At 74.8% G+C, this 1,149-nt stretch overlaps 1 protein-coding gene across 1 annotated transcript; it reads left to right on the top strand.

The window, feature by feature from the left end:
- Positions 1–1,149, top strand: C2CD4D (C2 calcium dependent domain containing 4D). The gene has a single exon (XM_063107028.1). It carries the CDS (start codon positions 1–3, stop codon positions 1,060–1,062), a length of 1,062 nt encoding a protein of 353 aa, XP_062963098.1. The 3' UTR covers positions 1,063–1,149.

Below are 1,149 nucleotides of genomic sequence, written 5' to 3'. Positions count from 1 at the left end.
ATGTGGCTCTTGGAGAAAGCTGGCTACAGGGTGGGCACCGCGGAGCCCGCGGCCCGGTGGGCGCCCTCTGGCCGGTTTCCTAAGCGCCCCGCCCCGGGCCCGCCGTCCCGCGCCTATCCCAACGTCCTCACCCCGGATCGCGTCCCGCAGTTCTTCGTCCCGCCTCGGCTCCCGGACCAGGGCGGCGCCGAGCCTCCGGCCGTGCGCGACGCGGGCGGGCGCGGCCTCTCCGCGGCCTGCTCGCTGCCGCACCTGGCGGGCCGCGAAGGCTGGGCCTTCCTGCCCGAGAGCCCGCACACGCGCAGGCGCGAGTCCCTCTTCCACTCGCCGCCGCGCGCCCCGGCTGGGGGGCTGCCCCCGGCGCTGTCCCAGCTGCGCGTCTCCACCCCGGACCTGCGCCTCTGCCTGGGCCCCGAGAGCGACACGGCCTCGTCGCCCGACTCGTCGCCCACGGGCTCCACGCGGCCGGGCCCCGGACGGCGCCGGCCGCCCAGGCCGAACTCCCTGTCCCCGGAGGAGGCGAGCTCGGCCGACACCAGCCCGTCTGCGCGCCGCCGCGCGAGGCCGCCCACGCCGCCGCTCTTCCACCTCGACTTCCTGTGCTGCCGGCTGCTGCCGACCAAGGAGAGCGTGCTGCGCCTCGGGCCCCGCGGCGGGCAGCTGCGGCTCTGCGCCGAGTTCCAGGCCGGGCCCGGGCGGCTGCGGCTGCGCCTGGTGAGCGCCGAGGGCCTGCCCCGGCCGCGGGCCAGCGCCGGGAGCGGCGGCGGCGGCTGCTGCGTGGAGCTGAGGCTGCGGCCCCGCGTCCGGCCGCGGGCGCAGCGGACCCGCGTGGTCAAGTGCAGCGCCAACCCCATCTTCAATGAGGACTTCTTCTTCGACGGGCTCGGCATGCCAGACCTGGCCGCCCGCAGTCTGAGGGCCAAGGTGCTGGACAGGGGCACAGGGCTCCGCAGGGACGTGCTGCTGGGGAAGTGTGAGACGCCTCTTATTGCCCTGCTGCCCCCCTTGGGTGGGGGACTAGGCCCAGGGGCGTCCCTGGCGCCCGCCCATCTCAGCCTGTAGACAGACTGTCGCTTCCTCAGGAGGTCTCCGCTGGGCCTGCCGTCCTCATTCTTCCCATCTGCCTAGCATGTATTTATTTTTGCTAAT

Source organism: Cynocephalus volans, chromosome 8, assembly GCF_027409185.1.
Source record: "Cynocephalus volans isolate mCynVol1 chromosome 8, mCynVol1.pri, whole genome shotgun sequence".
Taxonomy (NCBI): domain Eukaryota; kingdom Metazoa; phylum Chordata; class Mammalia; order Dermoptera; family Cynocephalidae; genus Cynocephalus; species Cynocephalus volans.
Note: the sequence above shows the minus strand (reverse complement) of the source record. Positions and strands in the feature narration are given on the sequence as shown.

What these genes read in the sequence shown, in the direction of transcription:
- C2CD4D (XM_063107028.1), top strand. Translation starts at nt 1, where the DNA reads ATGTGGCTCTTGGAGAAAGCTGGCTACAGGGTGGGCACCGCGGAGCCC.